This window comes from Portunus trituberculatus, chromosome 41 (assembly GCF_017591435.1).
Source record: "Portunus trituberculatus isolate SZX2019 chromosome 41, ASM1759143v1, whole genome shotgun sequence".
Taxonomy (NCBI): Eukaryota; Metazoa; Arthropoda; class Malacostraca; order Decapoda; family Portunidae; genus Portunus; species Portunus trituberculatus.
Window position 1 is genome coordinate 10,164,780 of NC_059295.1, and position 22,781 is coordinate 10,187,560.

The 22,781-nt window shown below is 38.9% G+C and overlaps 1 protein-coding gene across 1 annotated transcript in view; it reads left to right on the forward strand.

The window, feature by feature from the left end:
• Positions 1 to 22,207, forward strand: part of LOC123516662 (serine/threonine-protein kinase MRCK beta-like) — a 131,694-nt gene extending 109,487 nt beyond the window's left edge. The window contains 15 exon segments of the mRNA XM_045276263.1: positions 2,863 to 3,023; positions 3,263 to 3,623; positions 4,022 to 4,181; positions 4,629 to 4,755; positions 8,448 to 8,585; positions 8,723 to 8,858; positions 9,284 to 9,432; positions 9,959 to 10,060; positions 10,489 to 10,657; positions 11,027 to 11,307; positions 14,538 to 14,626; positions 17,046 to 17,208; positions 17,906 to 18,032; positions 18,670 to 18,815; positions 19,564 to 22,207. Of these exon segments, the coding sequence (XP_045132198.1) occupies positions 2,863 to 3,023; positions 3,263 to 3,623; positions 4,022 to 4,181; positions 4,629 to 4,755; positions 8,448 to 8,585; positions 8,723 to 8,858; positions 9,284 to 9,432; positions 9,959 to 10,060; positions 10,489 to 10,657; positions 11,027 to 11,307; positions 14,538 to 14,626; positions 17,046 to 17,208; positions 17,906 to 18,032; positions 18,670 to 18,815; positions 19,564 to 19,683 (2,429 nt within the window). The 3' untranslated portion in view covers positions 19,684 to 22,207.
• The last annotated feature ends 574 nt before the right edge of the window (positions 22,208 to 22,781 follow it).

Genomic DNA, 22,781 nt, shown 5'->3' on the forward strand with positions numbered 1-22,781 from the left:
CTCTGGGGTTTCCTCATCCTTCTCATGAAAATCTATTTCTGATCGCACGCACGCACACGCAGCTGCCACGCAGGAACGCAAGACTCGAAAGTTTGGTAATGTACTGTGACTGACCCCCAATTTTGACCCCATCCTTGTGTTGTCCTGCCCAGCCCCAGTTTTATGCGTGGCTTTTGTTCCCTTACCCAGGTTTTGGTGTAAACCATTTCTGTGATGTGTTTTGATTTCTTATTTTACTTTCCCAGTTATTTAAATTTTTAGTAAGTTTGGTGATTGTTAAGATTAGTTGCATTTCAAAATACTGCATATAAAGGGAACCATGGTAGCACCATACCAAAACCTGCTGTCCTGATCATTACCCAAGTTTTAAACTTACAAAAATGGAGTTTGGGTCCAGATTCTGAAACGGTTATAGCCGAGTAAAATTACTAGTAGTGAGTATGGCTGTTGCATTTACTTCACATGAATTACAAAATAGGTGTTTCAGAATTAAGGCCATTTTGAGATTTAATGGCTTGTGTCTTGCATTGACCTAACAACTAATGTTTCCCATGTCTAGTGTGTTTATATTTCATCAAATCTTAATTATGTCAATGTCATAACTGATGTCAGAAATGGACTTTTGTCGTTTCATCTTTGTCATAATTTTGGACACAGTTCATAACTAGTTGAATTACTCTTCATTTTATTGAAATTTTTATAATTATGCATGTCTAATCTGTATTTGTGTATTTTCTTAGGCTCTATTGGAAGAAATATGTTTGGCTTTGGTAAGAATATTTTTTCAGCCGGAAGATAGTTGTTACCCCTAAAGCTATTGCACTCCACCCACTATGACAAGTAGAGCTTCTCAGTCTGCTGGAGTCCATCTGGCAGGTTTTGTCATAGGATGCGTCAGTGTTAGTCAGTCGTAGGAGTAGAATGCCGTGGACCACACATGAAACACGTAGACACATATCATGTGTAATAACCACAAAGACATCAAGAACATGTCCATTTCTATCAGTGTAATAGATAGTATGGCTTTGAACCCCTCCCCACTCTTGTTGTCATGAAATTAAGTACTTATGGGAAGTCATCATATTGTGTTGAAGTGTTCCTTTTTTAGATTTGCTGGTATTACATTAGAACTGTGCCAAGTATGATGTGAGTGAAAGAATGAATCTGTGAAAATGTCCCTGTCGTCAGAGGCAGTCTCCAGTACCTTGAGCAGACCAACATGCAATTATCTCTTCACTGCTTATTGGCAGAGTGGATCCCCATGCACCTGTTTGATATGTTTAAACTTACCTCATCAGTAACTTCATGAATTTGCTTTTTTAATGCCTACAAGTTGCTTCTGTACTATGCAATGTTTCACACTGAGGTGAACCATTCTTTGTGATAAATGCAGAGGTTGGCAGCAAAGCATGTGACCTCTTTTTGGAGTCCTATTTTTAAAACTGTTGTGTGTGTGTGTGTGTGTGTGTGTGTGTGTGTGTGTGTGTGTGTGTGTGTGTGAGAGAGAGAGAGAGAGAGAGAGAGAAAAATGGGGTTTTTTTTACGTTAAGGCCTATAGCACCTGTAGGCACACTTGAAGAGTGTATGGGAAGCGCTGTTCAGCTTCCGTCCATTAGTGGCACAGGCAATTTTATTTATAGTGGTACCCATATTAGGGCCCATATCACCACCCAAGCTCATCTTGAGTGTAACCACCTAGAACCTGGGTACCATGGTGACATGTAGGTAACTTTAAACCAATTGAGAAATGATAAAGCATCTTTTATTTCCTTCTCTTCATTAATCCTTTTAATGCCAGTTTTCCTAGTCCACCTGTTATTTGGAGCATCTTTTCTATACAATCAAGTGCCTTCTTTGCTTATATGTTGGCAACTCTTCTGCCTCTTCCAATTGTCATTATTGTTTAATTTCAGTGACGATGTAATCATTCTGTACCACTGATCATGATTGCTCATTTAAGTCTTCATGGTGTTTCCATAGTCTTCTATCTGATGAAGATAACATACATGACTAAACTTCACAGGCTCACTCTTTAGCACTTACTGAGTTTCATTGTCAACTATTCCCTCTCTGATCAGTTATGTAAGTCTCAAATATGGTGCTAATCACATGTTTTCTTAATAATTTATTGTGCTTTTTTCTCACCTTTGGCGTATTGTGTTATTAGCGAGTCATGTAGATAGCTTAAAACATCTGATGTTTCTTATGCACTTGTTATTCACTTATGTTTTTAAGAAGCATTTTTTCATTAGTTCTGTAAATACATTTACACAGAGAACAAAATTTTCATTGTATAAATTAGAGACTGGCATTTTATGTATATTCATATCGAGTAACACTAATACCATCATAAATCAGAGCTACTCCTGAAGCTTGTGGTGTGTGTGTGTGTGTGTGTGTGTGTGTGTGTGTGTGTGTGTGTGTGTGTGTGTGTGTGTGTGTGTGTGTGTGTGTGTTTGTGAGTGAATGTAATTTATGTGTGCACAAGTGTGTATGTTTCTGGTTTTTGTGCGTGCACTTTGGAAGGGATCTTAAACATGTTTGGCTTATGACACACAAAGACCTGTAGAGCCTGCTTTGTTATGTGCATATTGTTTTTCCAGTCAGTGATTTGAATAAAAAGACACTCAAAGTTATTTGCATTAGACACAATTCAAAGATATTAAAGAAATATAGTATATTTCAAATAATTATAAAATGTTGGCTGACTAACTAGTTATTATGAAATGCATGCATTTTGTTTATTTATTTGTTTATTATTATTTTTGGATTTTACTGTTTTATAAAGAAAAAATTAAGAATATGAAAGGTTACTGAATAAGATGCAACTGCTGTTAGCTCATGGATTTGCTTGTGCCACAGTTATGGAGCGACCAGCCTCACAGATGTCCATCCTAGAGCAGTTTTTGAAAGACATGCCCCTGGGACGTGGTGGCTCACTGGAGTCCGAGGAAGGAGACGTGGAGGACAACAGGGCTCCTTCAGTCCCCTCCCTATCCTCATCACGGTCATTTGTCAGCCAGGTGAGGTGCTACCCACAAAGGGTTCAAGCGAGAGAGTCAACACTGTATGAGATGTAAAGCCAAAATACAGACGAGAAATCAAACATAATGAGTAGATATTTTAATGTCTTCTCAAAACATTTGTATCTGTTATGTTATCTTTGTAATAAGGAAATTGTATTGTTTGGTTTTAAGATCTGAGATATATATGGCTATTGGCACTAGTGTACCCAAAATTAATTGGCATGCTGTCTTTCCAGCAGGAGCAGTTGGGTTCTCCAAACATGGAGGGTCGCCCCCTGCCACCCCTGCCTCAGCCTGCCTCCAGCGTGCCGCCTGGTGTGCTACCCACCATGGCCCACCAGCAGCACAGCTCGGCTGCCCTTGGTCTCTCAGGGGGCAGCAGCAGCAGTGGTGGGGGGCCGTCACCTCACATGATGAAACCAAAAGCCCACCAGTTCCTCGTCCGTACCTTCAGCAACCCCCTCAAATGCTCTCACTGTACTTCCCTAATGATAGGCCTCACACGCCAAGGGGTGGTGTGTGAGGTGTGTGGGTTTGCTTGCCACACCACCTGCAAGGAGAAGGTGCCACAGATCTGTCCAGTGCCTCTTGATCAGAGTAAGTTGACTTTGTACCACTGAAAGATTAACGTCTGCATTCATTTGGCTACATGTGTACTTGTACTTAAAGTATTTATAAATAAGTGCTAGTAATATGCCTCTGTCATTATGAAATCAATTGCTGTGGTATAATGAGACAAGGAACCATTTACTGTATTAGCTTCATTACATAAAGGTCTTAATTTTCACAAAAAAATCTTGCCTAGAATTTATTGTTCCAAGATTTTATTGTTAGGTGTGGTGTTCTTGTCACAGTAGTGAGTTATTGCCTCACCACATACAGTTATAGTGCATGCATTGATTGATGAATTGTCTTTTGGACATTAATTTGAACTTGATGGTGATAATTGCAGTTACGTATTTTGACCGCTCTTTTTTCTCTTTGTCTCTCTCCAGCCAAACGACCTCTTGGTATTGACCCAACTCGAGGCGTTGGCACAGCTTATGAGGGCTACGTTAAGGTGCCCAAGCCTGGCGGAGTCAAAAAAGGGTGGTCCAGGCAGTTTGTTGTGGTGTGCGACTTTAAGCTCTTCCTTTACGACATTTCTCCTGAGAGGTGAGCACTCCAGAATGACATCAACAGATTCAGTAGGAATGTTGTGGTAGAAATATTTTCTGTGCCATATTGGGAATTTTGTGTGGGAAAATTTTTCTGATAATTTATATTTAAATTGCTAATTTTCTCTCTCTCTCTCTCTCTCTCTCTCTCTCTCTCTCTCTCTCTCTCTCTCTCTCTCTCTCTCTCTCTCTCTCTCTCTCTCTCTCTCTCTCTCTCTCTCTCTCTCTCTCTCTCTCTCTCTCTCTCTCTCTCTCTCTCTCTCTCTCTCTCTCTCTCTCTCTCTCTCTCTCTCTCTCTCTCTCTCTCTCTCTCTCTCTCTCTCTCTCTCTCTCTCTCTCTCTCTAGATTCAATCTTTTGACACTATCTATAAAGAGAAAATAGATAAAAAGTGATGTTGATATCATTGGAAGGAAGCATAACCCTGTGAAACCCTGCTGTTCCAGAAATGCCCAACCTAGTGTGTGGGTGAGCACCGTACTAGACATGAGGGATGAACAGTTTGAGGTGTCTACAGTCCGGGACTCTGATGTGATTCACGCCAACAAGAAGGACATCCCGTGCATATTCAGGGTAAGTATGGTGGTGGGAGGCACATTAGGGAAACATCACCACAGAATATTGTCATGGCCAGTAGTTAAGTAATATGCACACTTTTCTCTATTTTCGTTAAAAGCATTTTGTTGAATTTAAAGTTGTTTGATCTGTTGAGAATTTCATTTGTCATGTTTGTAGAAAATTATGTTTAGATCAGAGTGATAAGATTATCATGACAATTTATTGTTTTAACAATATCAAGTTATCAGTTCTCCAATAATGTTTTTCTCTCGTTATTGATTTATACTTTTTGTTTCACACTAGAATTAATTAATAATTTTTTTTTTTGGAATTAGAGCACTAAAGCTGTAAACTTTCAAAATTGAATGTACAGTAAGTCCCCGAATTTAGCGAAATCCAGCTTAGCGAAACCCTTATTTAGCGACTGTCTGGAAAAAGGCCAAGCCCTCAAGTTTAGGGATTTTCTCTCATATTTAGCAAATGTACCGCTCTACACTGTCCTGCCTCCCGCTCGCTCTGAGCCAATCGCGTGTCTGTTCGGCCGTGACGTCAGCCCCACAGTGCCTCCGGCATTCCCGCTCGACACTTGTGTGTGTTAATCCAGCGTGTGAACTCATTTTCTGTGCTCCCATCCTCGCTGTTTAGTGAGTTTCGCTATCACCATGGCCTCCACTAGTGGTTCCGGGGGTGCTGATTCTCGTGAAGGTGGCGATGTTGCAGCTGTAAATGGGGACTCGAAATGGGGACTTGGGCGGATGAAAGACTGATTGGTATTTTTCCCTATTTAAAGTAGTATTAAAATTTGGCAAAATTCCAATTTAGTGATGGTTTCGGCAGACTAATAGGGTCGCTAAATGTGGGGGCTTACTGTAGTTGTTTTACTTTAAAACAGTACAGTAGTTTAATTAGTGAAGAGATTTTGAAGATTTTTTCTAATATTTTCTATTTTATAATATTTTTCTTAATTTTCTAAGATAGAGATGAAAATAAAGATTTAAATTTACTAATTTATTGGTTATCAGTTATCGGGTTATAAATTAATCACCAGTTATTGATTATCGGTTATTATTGATAAGAATATCATTATCGATTTCTCGATTATCATGATAAATTTTTTTTATCATGTCTATCTGTGCCCAACACCAGAAAGTAGTGATCAGGACCTAAAGTGTGTCACAATCTCTTGTTCAGTGGGTTGCCACATCATAAACATATATACAAACAATAAATCAAAATAAGGTGTGTGTGTGTGTGTGTGTTTACCTAGTTATAGATTTACAGGGCCTGGGCTTTATGCTTGTGTGGCCCCGTCTCCATATCTACACTTATCCAATCTTACTTTAAAAGTATGCACACTCGTTGCAGACACTACTTCTTTATTTAAACTGTTCCACGTCTCAGTACATCTCTGCGGGAAACTGAACTATATTTTTTAATATCTCTCTGACATCTTCCTTTTCTCAGCTTTTTACTATGCGATCTTGTGCTTCGGATGTCATATTCTTCTCTCAGGATCAGTTTCTCATTATCCACTTGGTCCATTCCGTTGATCAATTTATAAACTTGTATCAGGTCTCCTCTCTCCCTTCTTTGTTCCAGGGTTGGTAGATCCATAGCCTTTAGTCTCTCCTCATATGTCATCCCTTCAAATTCTGGAACCATTCTTGTAGCCATTTTTGTAGCCTCTCCAATTTCCTTATGTGTTTCTTTTTATGAGGGGTCCACACTACTCCTGCATATTCCAATCTGGGTCTTATTATAGTACTTATCAATTTCTTCATCATTTCTTTGTCCATGTAGTGAAATGCTACTCCAATATTCCTTAGCAAATTATATGTTTCTCTAAAAATTCTATCAATATGGCTTACTGGTTGATTGTTTTCTTCCATCGTCACTCCTAAGTCCTTTTCCTTTTTAACTTTCTCCAGTTCTACTCCATCTCCCATCTTATAGATTCCCACAGGTCGTCTTTCACTCTTTCCCATTTCCATGACATGGCTTTTGTTCACATTGAATTCCATTTCCCACTTCTTACTCCATTCCCAGATCTTATTTAGGTCTTCTTGCAGTATTTCACAATCCTCTTTTTGCTTTATAACTCTGCACAGTTTCATATCATCTGCAGATTTATGTAGCTGTTCACTCCTTCTGGCATGTCGTTAATATAAATGAGGAAAAGTATTGGTGCCAATACTGACCCCTGTGGCACTCCGCTTTCTACTGCTCTCCACTTGGACTTCATATCTTTAACTACCGTCATTATTTCTCTCCCCCCTCAAATAATTTTCTATCCATCTCAATGTGCTTCCTTTTAAGCCACCCTTCTCTTCTAACTTCCATAGTAATCTTGCATGTGGCACTTTGTCAAACGCCTTTTTTAAATCCAAATAAATACAGTCAACCCATCCTCTCTCTCTTGTACTCTATCAACTATTCTAGAATAGAAACTCAATAAATTAGTTACACAAGACCGTCTTTTCTAAAACCAAATTGGCTATTTGATATTAATTTGTTGTCTTCAAGGAACTCGATCCATTGTTTCTTTATTATTCTTTCACACATCTTGCATATTACACTAGTTAGTGATACCGGTCTGTAATTTAAAGGTTCTTCCTTCCTTCCGCTCTTATATATGGGAACCACCTCAGCTCTTTTCCATTCTACTGGTACTGTTCCATTTTCTATTGAGCATTTTATGATGTTGTATATAGGACTTGCTAGTTCTTCCCTACATTCTTTCAGTATTCTGCCTGAGACTTCATCTGGTCCCATTGCCTTCTCTTCATCCAGTTCCTTCATTAACTCTTTTATTTCAAGCTTGGTTACTTTAATCTCTTTCATATAGATTGTCTCTCTATTACCCTGTGGCCTCTCAAATTTGGATTCCTTAGTAAAGACCTCCTGGAATTTTTTATTTAATAGTTCTGCCATACTTTTTGGGTCTTCCACCATCCCGTTCTCTCCTTTTAACCTTTCTATTGTTTCTTTTTGCCTAATTTTTCCATTTATGAATCTATAGAACAATTTTGGTTGCTCCTTACATTTTTCGACAATGTCTTTTCAAGTTCTTTTCCTCTTCCTTCCTCACCTTAACATATTCATTTCTCGCTGCCTTGAAGTTTTCCTTATTTGCTGGATTTCTATTTCTCCTCCACCTTTTCCATGCTCCATCTCTTTTCTCCTTTGCCCTAGCACACCTTGCATTAAACCAATCTTTCTTTCCTTCTTCTTTAGGTCTATATTTCGGGACATATTCCCTGACTCCTGTTTTGTTTATTTCCAAAAATAAGTTATATTTGTCTTGCATTGTCTCTGAGTTTTCCATCTCCTCCCAGTCTAAGTTTTTAAAATAGTTCTTGAGATTCTCAATATCAGCCTTTCTGTAATTTAATCAGTCTCCTTTGTATGAATCGTCTCTATCTTCCTTTCCCTCTTCTATATCTATTTCTAATATTGCATGGTGTGTGTGTGTGTGTGTGTGTGTGTGTGTGTGTGTGTGTGTGTGTGTGTGTGTGTGTGTGGGTGTATGAATAATTTTTTATATTAAAGGTATAAAAGTAAAATGGAATAGATGTATTGGGTCATGAAGGAAATATATAGAATCAAACTGAGATATGAGTTAAAAAAAAAAGTGTGAAGGACTATTAAAACAGCTCATGCATTTTGCCTTCAGGCTAACTGATGTTGACCTTTATTTATTTTTCCAGATGACCACATCTTCCATGGTTGGGGTGCGGCACCACACGCTAATGCTTGCAGACACAGAGAATGAAAAGACTAAATGGGTTGTGGCACTCAATGAGTTGCACAGGATACTCAGGCGGAGCAAGCTACCCAATAGACAGGTGCAGCACAGTTCCATTCCATGACCTCTCTGTGTATTGCTGGTGATCTTGCTACTTAGAGGGAAGCTTATCATATAAAGGAACTTCACTATTAGCTTAATTTAGTTGAGGAAATATTCATTTTTTTTCTCCCACAGGTGTTCAGTGCCCATGAGGTGGTGGATGGCAGTGTGACGCTGTTAAAGAATGCTGTGTGTGGTACTGTCATCGACCCTGACCGGCTGTTGCTGGGAGCAGAGGAAGGTCTTTTCTGTGTTGATGTTGACAACTGCGGTGAGTGTTTCGCTCTTCCTACTGTAATACTCCTTTCCATATTGAATTTGTGACTTACAGTTAACTCATGACTGAGCAAATCAATATGACAGAAACTTGAAACAATATTGTGGATCTTAAATGCTGGAGATTGGTTATTTGGAAACAAGTTATACATTGCACTCTCAAAATTACAATTTGCAAATGGGGGAATTCTGCCATTGAGATAATCAATTATATTGTTTTGAGATGCCTTACTATGATGAAGTCATGCTTTCTATGTCTTTTTATACATAATTTTCTCAAGATCCTTTATGAGGATGGTAAACAGTAATATTCCTTCATGAATTTTTACTTGGGTGCAATGTGATTGGTTCTGACTGGAGAGGAATCTCGCACAAGGTGCTGAATATCTGTTGATATTTTGCTTGTTATTCTTTGCACAGAAATTGCCAGGATAGGAGATGGCAAGAAAATCGTGAGTCTTGAGTACATTGCAGAGGAGCAGCTGATCATGGTAATAGCTGGAAGACAACGACAGGTCAAGCTGATTCCTGTAAGGGCCCTTGGTGGGGATGATGTGGAGTGGATAAAGGTGAGTAGATGAGAATATTCCACTGTTACTTCTCCCCTAAACTGTTGCTGTACCACAAATACGTTCTACTGCAATCTTTTCATCCCTCGCAAATGTTTCATGTGTTTCATGTCAAGACAGTTTATTATTCTCTCAGTAAATCTTATGCCATCTCTTTATCAAACTTTGACATTTTTGCATAAGCCTCAGTTTACTCACTCATATAAGAGAAGCAGAACTATACTTGCATTAGTATCACATAATCTTGTTCTTTTCTTGGTGACTGAGATTCGTGCAATTAATTTCACAGCAACCAAGCCAAGTAGTGGATCAAAATTTCTCAACTCTATCTTAAAACCCTTACAGATTGTTTACACAACATAATTTCACTAAACACTTATTTTTCTTCTGAGGGTTTAACAGTTTATGTTATCAATGTCTTCATAAGCATATTTATATGGTTTATGTTGAATTTTAAATGCAACTTTTCTTGGATGATTACTTAAAGACTGGAAAGGAATTTATAAGTAATACATATTTATTCCAGGTTTCAGAAACAAAGGGTGCCATTGCTTTTACCACTGGAAAGTTTAGATCTCCCACTAGTCTTGCCTATACCTACTGCTTGTGTGTAGCTGTTAAGAGACAAGTGAGTATTGGTTACATGTTCCTCATGTCATATCATCTTTTGAGTATGTAAGTTTAATGTCAAATATCCCTAACCACTACATCTAAAATGTACTCTGAGAATCTCAAATAGGTTTTTAGGATATAATTGAGAGAGAGAGAGAGAGAGAGAGAGAGAGAGAGAGAGAGAGAGAGAGAGAGAAAGGTGGTTATAAAAATAACCAGTGGCCATAGAACCAGTGATACAATTATTTAGGTTATCTTTGGCAGCCAGATGTGATGAGCATTACTAATGTAGGAGATAAAATAAAAGTACAAAAAAGAAAAACAGCATTGTGCCAGGCTTTAGAGAGGTTAAAAAAGTGTCATCCAAATGAAAGGAAAGATGTTCTGAAACCTCCCTTTTTGAAAATAAGATTTGCTAATACAAAACTAATATTCTTCCTACAGATCATTATTTATGAAATTAATCGAGCGAAAGGTCGACACAGACTCTTCCGCTCGATCCTGCTGCCTCAGCCACCCCAGAGCTTGGACATCCTGGGTGAGGGGCGGCTGGCTGTGGGCTTCCAGTCTGCCTTCACCATATACTCCATACTGGGGGATCAGCATCCTCTGTGTAAGTTCAGAAGTTATTTGGATAGCTTCAGCCAGTGTGTCTGACTCGATCTTAATCTTGGCTTAACTTTTCCAACATTTTCATGCTTTGATTTTTGTTGGTATCACATTTTCTTTAGTATGATGACTTTTGTTGTGAGTGATTACAGTTATCAAATAGTGTGTATAGATAGATGTGAAATGTTATTTTAAAATATGAGGATATCAATCCCAAAATAAGAGCTGTTTGCCATATGTAGGAAAGAATTTTAAATCTTACTTACCAGTATATTTTAAGTAGTAGTATTGGGTCTTGGTGGCTGTTCATTCAGTATAAACGCAAAGCTTTAGTATTTCAATGAGAAAATAATTTGTGTTGTTTTTATTTCAGCTTTAGTTCACCCTGAGAGTCAGTCATTGAGCTTCCTCTCCATGAATCAGTGTGAGGCTCTCTGCTGCATTGAGGTGACTAGAGGGGAATACCTTCTGGTGTTCAACCTCCTGGCAGTGTATGTAGATGCTTCAGGTCGCAAAAGCCGAGAGAAAGAACTCATGTACCCAGCCTTACCTACAGCAGTTGGTAAGGATTTGATCAATTTCTTAACCCATTCGCCCCGGAAGTTAGAAAACACGCACCGCACTCCATCCGGGCGGACCGCGCGCACCAAGATTTGAAGCTTTAGTATTGAATAATCAATGTTTTAGCCATAAACTCAATATATTCATTACATACTATATATCAGGATGTGTAAAAATATTTGTATGTTACAATACACTTCCCATTGCTATGCTAAAAAGGAAAACAATACAAAATTTTACTTTTTATATTTTATTACGTTTTTTTTTTTTTTTTTTTTTTTATTACAGTTCGGGAGATTTCTCCCTGAATCTCTTGGGTGGTGGTGCTGTGATGGCGGAGGTGGAGGGGAGTGCGGTGAAGCCGGAGGTGGAGGGCTGTGAGGGAAAGGCAGAGGTAGAGGGGAATGCTGTGAAGTCGGAGGTGGAGGGCTGTGGCTTGGTGGTGGTGAAGGTGGGTAGTGGGGAGTGGTGGCTCCAGGCATAGAGGGTGGTGGCAGACCCCCACCACCCCTACTTCATCCCTACCAGGATCCTCAGACTTGTGGAAAGAGAAAGAGAAAATTTAGATTTCATTCAATAAAATAAAGCCTCCATAATATATACAGTACAATATATAATTTGTTTTCATATAATGAATTATGAACGAACTATAATGATGGGAGATTTTAATTGTAAAGAGGTGTGTTGGGAGGACTGGTCAATGGAAGGATCAGAGACAACATGGGAAATACACTATTGACACTGGCAATGGAAAATGTGTTAACTCAGTGGGTCAAAGAAGATACTAGGTTTGGAGGAGAGGAGCATCGTCAAGACTGGACTTGGTCTTTAGTACAGAGCCAATGGTCATTGAGGAGATGAGGGTGGAGTGCCCTTTAGCAAGAGTGATCATGCAGTTTTGGAGTTCAAGGTGATAGATGAAGAAATCTAGAAGAAATGAAGAATATAAAGTGGGAAGATGGAATTATGCCAAGACAGATTTTGGAAACCTAAAGAAATTCTTTCAAGAGACAAATTGGATGAAATTCAAGAGTGCTAAGGAGCAAATGAAAAGTGGAAGGAATTTATAAAAATATACAAAGAAGGTGAGAAAAATTTGTACCAATAAGACAACATAGAAGTTGGAAAGCAGGACTGGTTTAACGATAGATGTGAAAAGGCTAGAACAAGAAAAGAGGATGCATGGAAGAGGTGGAGAAGGAAAAGACGGATTAAGCAGTGGGAAAGTTACAAAAGAGCAAGAAATGAATATGTGTTGATTAGAGAAGAAAGAAAGAAACAAGAAAAGGATATAATTGATAAATGTAAAGACCAACCAAGGCTTTTTACAGACATGTGAACAACAACATCAAAAATAGAAAGTATTGAAAGTTTAGAAGTAAATGGGTATGCAGTGAAGATCCCAGGAAATGGCAGAGGCTATGAATGGATGCTTTCGGAAGGTATTCACAAAGGAGACTGCTTTTGACAAACCACTGGTAATGGAACAGAAAGGGATTATGAAGGAGTTTCAAGTAACTGTGGAGGAGATCAAGAACATGATGGGGAGTTTAGAAGTGAGAAAAGCTGTGGGACCTGATGGGGTATCAGGATGGATTTTAAGAGAATGCAGGGAGCAACTGGCAGAAAAAGTTTGTGAAGTAATTGATGCCTCATTAAGGGAAGGTGTAGTGCCCCAAGACTGGAAAAGAGCTAACATTGTCCCAATCTATAAATCAGGTAACAAGAGACCCATTGAACTATAGACCAGTGTCACTTACAAGTGTGGTAGCTAAGATGTGTGAGAGGGTGGTGAAGAATAGATGGACAGACTTCTTGGAGAAAAATGACATACTTTGTGAGTGTCAATTTGGTTTTAGAAAAGGCGTTCATGCGACAAACCTGATATGTTACTATTCGAGGGTGATAGATGTAATACAGGAAAGAGATGGTTGGGCTGATGGAATATATCTGGATTTAAAAAAGGCCTTTGATAAGGTACCACACAGAGACTGATCTGGAAACTTGAAATGGTAGGAGGAGTGCATGGCAGTTTACTAAAATGGATGGAAGACTTTTTGGTAGGAAGAGAAATGAGAACAATAATTAAGGACAGACCATCAGAATGGGGATTGGTGGAGAGTGGAGTTCCACAGGGATCAGTGTTGGCACCAGTAATGTTCGCGGTCTACATAAATGACATGGTGGATGGGGTGTCCAGTTATGTGAGCCTATTTGCAGGCGATGCAAAATTGTTAAGAAAAGTGAGATGTGACAAAGATTGCGAACTACTCCAGGAAGACTTGGACAGAATATGGAAATGGAGCTGTACATGGCAAATGGAGTTCAACACGACAAAATGCAAGAAAATAGAGTTTGGCAAGAGTGAAAGAAGAATCAGGAGTATGTACAAGATAGGAAATGAAGACATAAAAACCAGTCATGAAGAAAAAGACCTTGGGGTGACAATTACCAATGACCTATCGCCAGAGACATATAAACAAAATAATTGGAGAAGTATTGAACTTATTGAGGAACATAAGAGTGGCGTTCGTATATTTAGATGAAGAAATGATGAAGAAAATAATTACTGCAATGATAAGACCGAGGCTTGAATATGCAACAATACAGTGGGCTCGAACTTAAAGAAACACATAAGGAAACTAGAGAAAGTACAGAGGGCTGCAACAAAATGGTGCCTGACTTAAGAGATTTGACTTATGAAGACAGACTGAAAAGAATGCAACTTCCGACCCTGGAAAACAGAAGAAAGGGAGACCTGATAGCAATATACAGAGTGATGATTGGCATGGAAAAAATGGATAGGGAAGATCTGTGTATGTGGAATGGAAGAATGTCGAGAGGGCATGGGAAAAAACTAAAAATGGCCACTTATAGGAGAGATGTGAAAAAATATAGCTTCCCTCATAGAAGGGTGGAAGCATGGAATAGTTTAGGCGTGGAAGTGGTCAGCAAGGAATATTCATGATTTTAAGAAAAAGCTGGACATTAATAGATATGGAGCGGGACAACACGAGCATAGCTCTTTTCCGTATGTTACAATTAGGTAAATACAATTAGGTAAATACACACACACACACACACACACACACACACACACACACAATTGGTATTTGACAATGTATGGATTTATATTGAGTGATTATATTATAATAATTTTTGTGCTTACATTGCATGGGAACTTGAATTGCATGTGAAGAGTAACATCTAGTATGAACTTATATTTATTTTCCTCCTAGTTGTTGCTCTCACTTATTTATAATTTATAGTATTCTTATTTTAGAATGTGCTTGTAATGTTAATTATGATTAACTTTTTCAGAGGAAATTATAAGAACAAACGTGGATTCCAAAGGTCGACCAAAGACCCGAAGAAAGTTCTCAATGCGAGAAAACAGCAAAGCCACTCGCGCGTAAGTGTTTTTCAGCCTGTCCTGTTCATTCATCCATTAATGTCATCAGAATCCTCAGACATGTTTCAAAAGAGCATCATCAAATAGCTGATTGCTGCTGGTTGTTGCCATACTTAGATATCCTTGAATATTGTGATGTTACACTTAGGGTATGATGTTGGTGTGTGTGTTGTGACAAGCACCAGACCTCAGACCCACAGAGGACAAGCTGCTCTCTGGGGCAACGTGCTGTATTTCTGGCCTTGTGTGTCCACTCGTGAATCTTTGGGGTAAAGCAAAATTATGCTCACTCTTGTTGTTCAGCAGCTCTTGAATGAAGTACCCTTGTTTTGTTTTGTTGTTAATTGATTTGTGATGTTTTTTTTTTTTTTTTTGTCATTATTATTTTTGGAGCAACAAGGACATGAAACTATCATGAATGATTATATTCTTACTTTTTAATCTGCTTACTTAAGTTTAGAAGATAATCCACATTTGCACAAATGAGAATGCATCACTAGTAAGAAAAGAACAAAGATCTTTGATCATTATGAAAAATAATTGTAATTGTGATTGATAATATAGTTATTGCAGATATTTCCCATCATCTTACAACTTGATGATGTACTACATAGGATGATTATCTTCAGTTTTACATTTAGAAAATAATGCAAAATATTGGATTTAAATCATTGTTAGTATCTATTTATACAAGACACAAAATTTTCCTAGTATAAGTCTATCCCAAAATGCTAATTGTGGAAAATAGTGAAGAATGGCATCATGAGTCAGTCACTTCTTGCTCCGCTCATCATGACTGAGTTCAATATCTAAATGACATGTGCCAAAATTTGCCCCTCTTTGTCTTTAACCTTTTATTTGTTTGTGCCACATGTAACTTGTGATTTGTGATGCCCCTTGTAGATGATTTCTCATGGCATTTTTGTTGTATTATATTTTCATGTCCTTACATTTATGCCAAGAAAGCCACACCATTGAGAGCCAGCACAACAGACCTGTATCTCCATTACTTTCATTGACCAGTTCCTTGTTTGTTTGACTTGACATGTTCCCACCCAGACAGGATCAGAACACCACCACGTCAAAGGAACCCCAAACTTTGTTGCCATAACTTCTCTGTTGATCAAGCTTTAGATGCCTCCCTCCATTCCTCCCTCCCCATCCTCCATAGATCCCTCTCTCACCATTCATACCTCTGCATTGTCACTGAATTTTAATACTGTTGAATATTTAACATCCATTGTTTAAGAATACTTTCCTTTGTCTAAGCTATCTAGTATATAAAAATAGCATTGATTTCTGTATACGGATTGAGTTCAAACAGACCGTGTTACCTAACAATAATGTTTGCATCTTTGATCATTTCTATAGCTTTTGGATTCAAAAAGAGTTTCTTCTTACTTCTGTGTGGACCAGATATATTATAGGGAGACTAGGTGTCCAGAAATAGACATATAGTAATAGTAACACACTGACCACTTGTGGCACGTGGCTGGCCAGGCGGTTGAGGCAGTTGGAGAGTCGCATGCTCCACCTGGTGCCAGCGCCCCTCTCGCGCCAGCTGACCACCACCAGCCACTCATGGTAACCTAGTGTGTCCCCAGCTACACTAACACCCCAGTCAGGTGTTTGGACTGCAGGCAGCTGGTGTGTGCCAGAGCCTGGCTTTTCATTACTCCTTTTTGTGTTCTAATCTACCTGTAGTTTTGATAGAAGACTTGAAGCAACAGGTATGCCCCCTGTGCCTCAGAAAAGTGTGAAAAGAAAGACTTCACACATACACTCACACATTTACTCACTCTCACTCTTGTAGTAGTGTTGCAGTAGTTTTTTGTCTTGACTTTCATTAGAACATATTTTGAGGCCTAACAAAAGATTTATGTCTTTAGCTTACATATTATTTCACATTGTTTGTAATATTGCATACTAATGCAGCAGTATCTCTTTTATTGTCTTAACAACCACAACTACATTGTATATTCATTGTTTTGGTTGGTTGCAAGGGTTCACTCAGATGGTTGTGTTAAAGTCTGTCGTCTTGTATGCTGTGTTCCGGTGTAAACACTCTTGGTTGTTTTCAAAATGTTTGTGGTTGAATTGTTCAGCATGAACCAGATGGCAGCCTTGTCATTTTGCTTATTCCTGTGAAATTCATCTTAGTTAAGCATATTGTTATATAATGGTACATACCAATTTTTCCAGTAGAGACGTGCAGTATTATTTGATAGTCATAAATGTCATGTTGTGGCAGAGAGTCAGAGGCTCCTGAGACATACAATAGATAACTGGATACTAGTGATCAATATAAGAGCGATGTGCTGGTGCTTGTCACGCTTGGGTTGTCTTGTGCACATTTCGGGAGTTATTACTGAGGCCTGATACTTCAGAGACTTAAGCACTCTCCTTTATGGGTTCCCAGAACTGACCGCCGCAGCAAACTCATCTCAGGACCCACCAACTTTAACCACATCACCCACATGGGTCCCGGTGATTGCATAGAAATACAGCGCCTGGTTGACTTGCCATCTCGCCGGAGCTCAACAGCCGAACAACGCACACAACCAACACAGTCTATCCACAGGGTAGGTGTACAGATAATTGACTCATCAGTACTGTGACACACACACACACACACACACACACACACACACACACACACACACACACACACACACACACACACACACACACACACACACACACACACACACACACACACACGGCCCGGTAGCTCAGTGGTTAGAGCGCTGGCTTCACAAGCCAGATGACCGGGGTTCGATTCCCCGGCCGGGTGGAGATATTTGGGTGTGTCTCCTTTCACGTGGAGCCCCTGTTCACCTAGCAGTGAGTAGGTACGGGATGTAAATCGAGGAGTTGTGACCTTGTTGTCCCGGTGTGTGTGTGTGCCTGGTCTCAGACCTATCCGAAGATCGAAATAATGAGCTCTGAGCTCGTTCCGTAGGGTAACGTCTGGCTGTCTCATCAGAGACTGCAGCAGATCAAACAGTGAATTACACACACACACACACACACACACACACACACACACACACACACACACACACACACACACACACACACACACACACACACACACACACACACACACACACACACACACACACACACACACACACACACACACACACACACACACACACACACACACACATATATATATATATATATATATATATACACATTATTTTAAGGGTAAAAAAAAAACCAGTGTCTTTATATTGTTAGGAATCAATGTGAATGACCTGATGTGTGTTACAGGTTCGCAGTATGCTCCAGACCAGCGGGAAGCTTGCGCCCCCTCGGCTACCCCAGGGGCCTGAGCCTCCACGCCGCTCTTTTAGCCACCAACCTCTTCCCCAACCTCTTTATACTAATGTTCACAATGGTAAGTAGGACATCCACCTCTTATTACTTAGCATGCTCTGAGGGACGTAAGCAAAAGGAGAGGGGATTACTTAGCTGGTATAGGAATCAAGAAAGAGAGTTGTCTTTAGAGGGCAGGCTGTGACTACTCTCCTTGTGTTGAGAGGCAAAGGGAAACATTCAGCGAGGCCACAGCTGATGGAAAGTAACATTAATAAGTGAAGGTTTGAAGTGGAAAAAAATATTATACAAATGATGAAAGATCATAACAAATGTGGCAGAGTGACTTTGAGTGAGCTTATGATGGAGTTATGAGTGCTTGAATGAGAAAGGTACTAATCTGTAAGAAGTAACCCACATCCATATGGAAATGGTGAATGAGAAATTAGAATCATTAGAGGGAAGAACCTTAGAATGTTCATCCAATCCAAGAAACATATTCCTGAATTTTATTTTCATTCATTGTAAATATGCAAGTGTGGATGGAAGTTGTCAGCTTGAATTGCATGTTCACATATATGGTGATCATTGCTGAGTATGACTATTCCTTCCTGCATTATATAAGTAGACTTAGAATGATATTGAACAATTTCTGCTGGGCTTAAGTCATCAAAATTGTGGTTTTTTTTCATTGAAATTGTGGTATTTTTCCATTACAGGTAGTGGACCTCCACCTCCAATGCCCATGTCTATACGGAGGCCAGGGATTCCGCCACTGCCCCCCACATCTGCTGCCCCCCAGCACCTTCCCCCCCAGCGCTCACCTGAGGAAGCACGCCACCAAATCATCCATCAGCTGCAGGAGGTAAGTTGTGTACTTGATTCTTAGAAGGGTTACCAATGCCCACCACAGATAGAGTCATTATAACAGAGCATTTCCATACTACGTATCTTTTACTAATTTATAAAAAATCTAATCAATATATTTTCTTTATACATAAAGTTCATATCAAAACATGAGTAATGGAAAGTGTACTTAGTGCAATACTTGCTTCTCTTTCTTTGTGCTTTATGATGCCATGAAGTATACATCTTGATTAGCTTTTCCTGAAATTGTACAGCATTGAAGCTTCACAAAACACCACAGATGTCAGTTTTTGAAAGCTTGGGATGAGACAATGTACCCTTGCTCGTGACTTTCATTTTTACAATGATTCCAAAGTTTTCAGCCAGATTAATGTGTAGCAGAATTCTGATCCCACTGAAATATTTCACACATAACTGGTTTTACTCAGTGAGATCACTGTCTGTCATAAGCAAGTGATAGGCAGTTCTTGCAGCATCATGGAGCCAATAGTGAATAATATTCTATATTTTCTGTTACAATTTGTATTGCACAAGTTATAGGTTGAATACCATCACTGACTGTATCATATGACTTATAAAATGTGTTTTCGTGTCACTTGTTCATGGTCAAGGTTTGGAAAAACAATCCTTTGATATCAGGAATTTACACCTTTGTCCAAAGTCATCTATGAATATTATGTGTTATTTTGTCAGATTGATGTCTCATTGCCAATTTGTGCTGAAAGTAAATTGATATTGCCCTTCAGCAGGAGTGCGGCGACACCTCCCCTCGTCACTCCATTGCTTCTAACACCAGCAGCAACTTGTCTTCACCTCCCTCCCCTGGCCGGCCGCCAGATCACCACTCATCCTCCTATGATTCCTAGGGTTGTGTCTGGCCTGGAGAGTAACTCTGAGCTGGTCCCTCACAGGCTGGGCCTCATGGACCACCACAATCCTGTGTTGAAATTGGTGCATTGATTTATTATACATTGGACTTTGTAGCACTCATTGTAACACTCAGTTAAAATAGAATTGCTATGAAAACAAAAATTTCATATTTAGGCTAATCAGGTTCGTGAAATGTGGAAATATATCAGATAAAATGTTTGTCACAAATATACATTCAACCATTTGTAGGGCAAAAAAGGAGAAAAAAAATGGGGGTCACTAATCAAAACAGCAGGACTTGTGGGTATCCAGACCCAGGTATGTGGTGACACTCACTGCACCTTGTGATAGAGGCAATACTTAATCAAACACATTTATGAAATGTAAAAAGTTATAGCCTTTGTACATCTTGAAGCATTACCTCTCCTCTCTAACCGGCTACCAGGTACTGTAACTGAAATGCATTAGTACTTACAAATATATAATTTATGGAGAATAGCAAAGTATTCTCATGGGGAACAAATACCTGGTTTTGGGACTTGTAAGTAATGTTGAGGAAAGTCTGTATTTTATTTATGAATTGAAATTTCTATAGGTAATGGGCAGCTATGAAAAGGTTCAGGCTACCTGTTGGTGCTTTGATTGTCTTATGTCATATATTGGATGTATGAATTATAATTATGTATAACTCACCTTGTATATGTAAGATCATCTTTGTTGAGATTCTACAAGAATTGGATCATCCCCTGTTGTTTCAGGTTCCCTCATATACTGGTTGTCTTCTTCAAAAGCTTCTGCTAGTCATTCTTTACTCTTAAGTGGAAACTCAAGCCCAAAGAAATTGACTGGATGAAGGTGAAAACTTGGGGTGGTGACATATGTGGGGGCCGAATGTGATTTGTGATTGATGTTTTGGGAGGGAAGTGGGGTAGGACACCATAGCAATACTGAATAAAGTAGCTGTAATAAATGATTACTGTGTTTGGCGAGGTGAGTCACTCAGGGCACTGGCTCGCTTATGTGGCTGACTGTAATAGAATATATAGGTAATATCTGCCTGTCAATTAGTGCGGCTGTCAGAAGGTAAGCATTGTTTGGAAATTGTGACTGATGGAGTTGTGGCATTATGTGGGTATTGAAGCAATGTTCTCCCATGGTGTGTGATGTGAATGGCAACATGTCCTTAGATTCTCTTAACACAAACTTAATTAATCATCTTTGAATTTGATGGAAATTGAGATGAATTTTTATTATGTTGTGGTATCAGACTGCAATATTGGGATTACAAAAGTTTATTTTGAAATTTAGATTGGTTGAAGGTTCATTGATGTTTGTTATGCTCAGATATCTTATTAAACAGGATAATGGCATTTTATGAGTGAATGAATGTAAATTTTAACCAACTTAAAGCTGGGTGCACATGAGAAGGCTGTAGTCTTGTGGTCATGCTGTCAGAATAGAATGTTTTGAATCTGTGGTAGGAAATTAAAGACAGTCATTAACTGCTCCAGGAAGGACACTATAGTCTGAGAATCATTCCTTCAGTGTGATCTGTACCAGTCATACTTCAGAATTGTAAATGTGATGGTAGTAAAAGTGACTGGCCATATTCAAACAGTCAAATTTCATGTTTACAGTGGTGAAGTCGAGCCTTATCAACTACCTATGCTGCAGATCCACTGAGTTTGTCTTAACAATATTTCAGTAACTAGTTTTGTGTTAGGCAACTTGCATTAGTGGTCACAGTTTGAAAGTAAATAAGTTTTCAATTCAAGCTGTTGACTGAGTATTTGGTGTGGTTGTGTTGAGACTCCTGCTAGGCATCACTGCTGAAGCATCATGTTCAAAGGGATTCTCCTTGCCTCTTCAGACTGGTCGGTCAGTCCTTCAAGTTTTGCAGTCATCTCCAAATTGCCGTGGCATCTTGCTGAGGCTTTGAACACCATGATTCTGATGCATTGAACTGATTTGTTGATAATCCTTCCTTCCCTTGCCCTCCTCACTTCCAAGTCTAATGGTCATGGAAATGTTTTTTGACTCTTGTTTGTAACCGAGCAGTTAGATAACAATAGCAACTGAGTGACTGTTCAGGAACAAAGTAGCTGTATGCAAATTATTCTTAGTTGCTTGTGTATAAAAGCAAATAATTTTTTTAGTGTTCTTGCCAATCCAATGTGCAAGTCATACCTCTGTTATCTGTGACTTGCCAGTCTTGTCAAGGGTATTTAAAATAATGTCCAGTAATTTGATATAGAGACAGAACTTAACTTAGTACTTTTTTTATGAAAGTATGAGTACTACTATGCTGTCAAGTTATTTTTTCTTGTAAGTACAATCTGTAAATATGCTCCCTTAGCGATTATGTTAAAAGAAATCTATGAATACTGACGTGTACATTCATATTTCAGCTCGTATTGTAGTCAATAATTTATGATTGGAATGGCTGCATCACCGGCCCTGTGTATATTAGCTTTTGTAAAATAGATATTTCTAGAAATATGGCAATACTATAATGGGTGAGTGGTGTTTTATTGCTTCCACTGTGGTGTGTGTGTGTGTGTGTGTGTGTGTGTGTGTGATTATTTATTTTACCTAGTTGTAATTTATAAGGCCTAAGTTATACATGGTCCTGCTAGGGATGGTACTTATAAGAAGACACAAGTAGCTACCCATAATTCTACTCATAGCTGTCAAAAATTCATAACTGTGTCATAAGGATTGTTCTTTACTGTTTTTTTCATAACCCCTGGCATAGCTGAGTTATGAGGTGACTCCACTAGCTGCTAGAAGTTGACATGTATGTATATGAAATACAAATTGATTAAATGTGGAAAGGTGGAAGTATGTATTACATATTTTCACATAATAATTACATAATATACTTTTAAATACTCATACAAGAAAATCTGCTTAGAACAAGATTTGCCAAAGAAGTGCAGCCTCAAACATAAATAAGTCATGTTTGTATCACCACAACATCACAGCAGGACCTGCTACAGTCACTTAAGCCTAAGAGGTCAAGAAAACTCATTTGGTTGAATATGAAGATCATCTCACTATATTCTCAATAGATTATTACTTAGGTGTCAGATAA